At 41.2% G+C, this 2,500-nt stretch overlaps 1 protein-coding gene across 2 annotated transcripts in view; it reads right to left on the bottom strand.

The window, feature by feature from the left end:
• The window catches only part of LOC137969507 (NLR family CARD domain-containing protein 3-like), a 44,536-nt gene that overhangs the window by 9,235 nt on the left and 32,801 nt on the right, over window positions 1–2,500 (bottom strand). For both annotated transcript variants that reach the window (XM_068815791.1, XM_068815792.1), the window contains one exon: window positions 130–198. In XM_068815791.1, the coding sequence (XP_068671892.1) occupies window positions 130–198 (69 nt within the window). The remainder of the gene's footprint in view (window positions 1–129; window positions 199–2,500) is intronic.

Below are 2,500 nucleotides of genomic sequence, written 5' to 3'. Positions count from 1 at the left end.
GACGAAGCCCTTTAATTTAATCAAGGTCCAAGCATGCTTAAAAGGTTTCACCAATAATTCAGTGAACAGACTAAAATTCTCACGTCCGTTTCATCGCATTCATACAACATCAGTTAACAGTGAACTAACCTTCATGTTGGCTTTCATTTAGTTTTCTTTTCCGTGCATTTGCCAGCTCAAAGTTCTCGTTGCTTGTACCTGAAGATAAACACTTTATGTTTGTGAACCAAATTTTAATAGAAATTATCGCAGGGTGGTGTGATCAGTGTCTCTAAAACCTGACGAAAGCAGCAGAAACGTTTGTAGAAATTGCATGTACAAAAAACCAACTGAGGCAAATCAAACTTAAGGTGGGTCAAAGCAGTTTCAACACTTGAAAGAAACGTTCTTATGTAGAAGGATTGACACTACATGACTTTATCACTTAACAGCAATGTTATGGTACCATGTCAAACACCAATTAATGCTGAAAAAGATTTGGTCATTTTTGTGACGTAAAACGGCAGATGTTCGGAGGAACAGTCAAGGTTACACGTGGAAAATGTAAATTCCAGGTGTTAAGAAAATTCAACTTTTTGGCTGAAGTTCACTCACAGTTCATCAAGCAAGGAAGCCCAGTCGCGGATTTACAATAAACGTTGTATATAACCGAGCTAGAGTCCTCAAAAACAACGGCCAGCCAATCTTATTTCCAAAATATGGAAACTCGAAGCAAAAGCCTTTTGTCCATAAGACCAAGTTGCTTCTGTAGATCCCGAGAACAAAGAAGAATTTCGTTTCCAGTTCGCTGGTTGCTCGAAGATTTGTAAATAATCTGGGAGCAGATCAACACTCGACCAAAATGCACAGTAGCCAAAACAAATCGATTGATACACGTGGACGCATTGCTACTTGACATCACTTGCGAAGTAATATACGAAACATTATCAAGAGCTCGTTTCAATCGTGTTTCGTCTGACTTTTCTGAAAATATTTAACAAAAGCTGTTGATCGTAACTTTGACTTCGAATGTTTCTAGTTTGCGCAGGCGTAGTTTCGCTAACAAAGCCATTTTACGTCATTATCCTCTAGCCAATCAGCGGTTTTTGCTCTCTGTCGGTGAGAGCACTAACCTCCGACCAATGTGTCGCAGGTTTGATTCCCAGACTCGAATGATTGAGTTTGTTGGTTCTCTACTCTGCTCTGAAAGGTGTTCCTCAGGGCACTCTGGTTTTCCACCCTCTTCAAAAACCAATGTTTGATTTCATTCGATTTAAATGTACAATTGTGCAATTCGTGCCCCAGCGCGAGAAAACTTGACACTTCATCCAAGTTCATTACTATTATCTTATTATATGGCTAGTGTTTCTGGGCGATATAACACGTGCACCGATTGGCTAAGAGCAGCTAACCGCTAGGCCATACCGCATTATTCTCCCGTAATGCCCACGGGCCGATTATGGATTATGCAAATTAGCTTTTTCTTCTTTAGAACCGTTGTGTTAGCCATATAATAAACAACTTAATAACGTGGGCCGTTCGGTCGTTACAGCAAAATCTCAAACCTCGGCCTAGCTGTATTGACCTTGCTGTCGCTCGGTCAATACGGCAAGCCTTCAGTTTGAGATTTGGCTTTAACGACTTTACTCTCGGTTATCAAGTAGTTAATTATCAACATCAACAAGCAGGTCTCTGATCTTGGGCTTCGTGTTGTCTCTGAAGGTGCCAGGCAACAGCAAATTGCCTAAGGTAACTTAAGGTTAAACCTGCATTCCTTGAAGTTCCGATAGCTTTCTTAACATTCCAAGGAGGGTGTTTCTTTTGGATGAGTTCCACTGGGGTGTCCAAACAATGCACTTCAAGTTGCTTTCCAACCTTCTTGGGGCTTTTCCCAATGCCCCCATTACAACTGAAAGCACCTTGCACCAAACTCTCCACATCTTCCCAATATTTTTTTGCCTATCTTTTCCTTTTCTTTTGCCGTTACATTCATGTCCTCTGGGATTACGAAATCAATTATTTGACAGGTCTACTCTTGTTTGTTTATAACCATTAGATCAGCTAACTTGAAGTTCTCATTCTCAAGAACACTCTCCAGCACATATTCAAACCACTTTCCCTGTCACAAGAAGCCACATTTTCACGCAAGGTCCCAATGCAACACCCTCACAACATTGTCATGCCACTTCTTATTCTCCAACTGAGTCAGTTTAGGGCATCCACCCATACTGTGGCTGGCAGTTTCATTTGCCCGATGGCATATTCTGTATTTAACATACTCCCGGGTCTTAGAGCCAGAAATTATGTAATTACTTCGAGTTTTGATTGGTTTACTGGATGGTTTCCGTCCTTTTTGATTGGCCAAAGTAATTACTTTGGTTTTGGTTTTACGACACTCGATTGAAACTCGCTCTAGTACTTGGTTTAATGTCATTTGCCCTTATTGCCTGGTCTTATGCAGCAACGATGAGGGATTCCTCCTCCCTCTTGAGCTCTCCTCGCCTTATCCATGCCCAGATCT

This window comes from Montipora foliosa, chromosome 9 (assembly GCF_036669935.1).
Source record: "Montipora foliosa isolate CH-2021 chromosome 9, ASM3666993v2, whole genome shotgun sequence".
NCBI classification, from domain to species: Eukaryota; Metazoa; Cnidaria; class Anthozoa; order Scleractinia; family Acroporidae; genus Montipora; species Montipora foliosa.
Note: the sequence above shows the minus strand (reverse complement) of the source record. Positions and strands in the feature narration are given on the sequence as shown.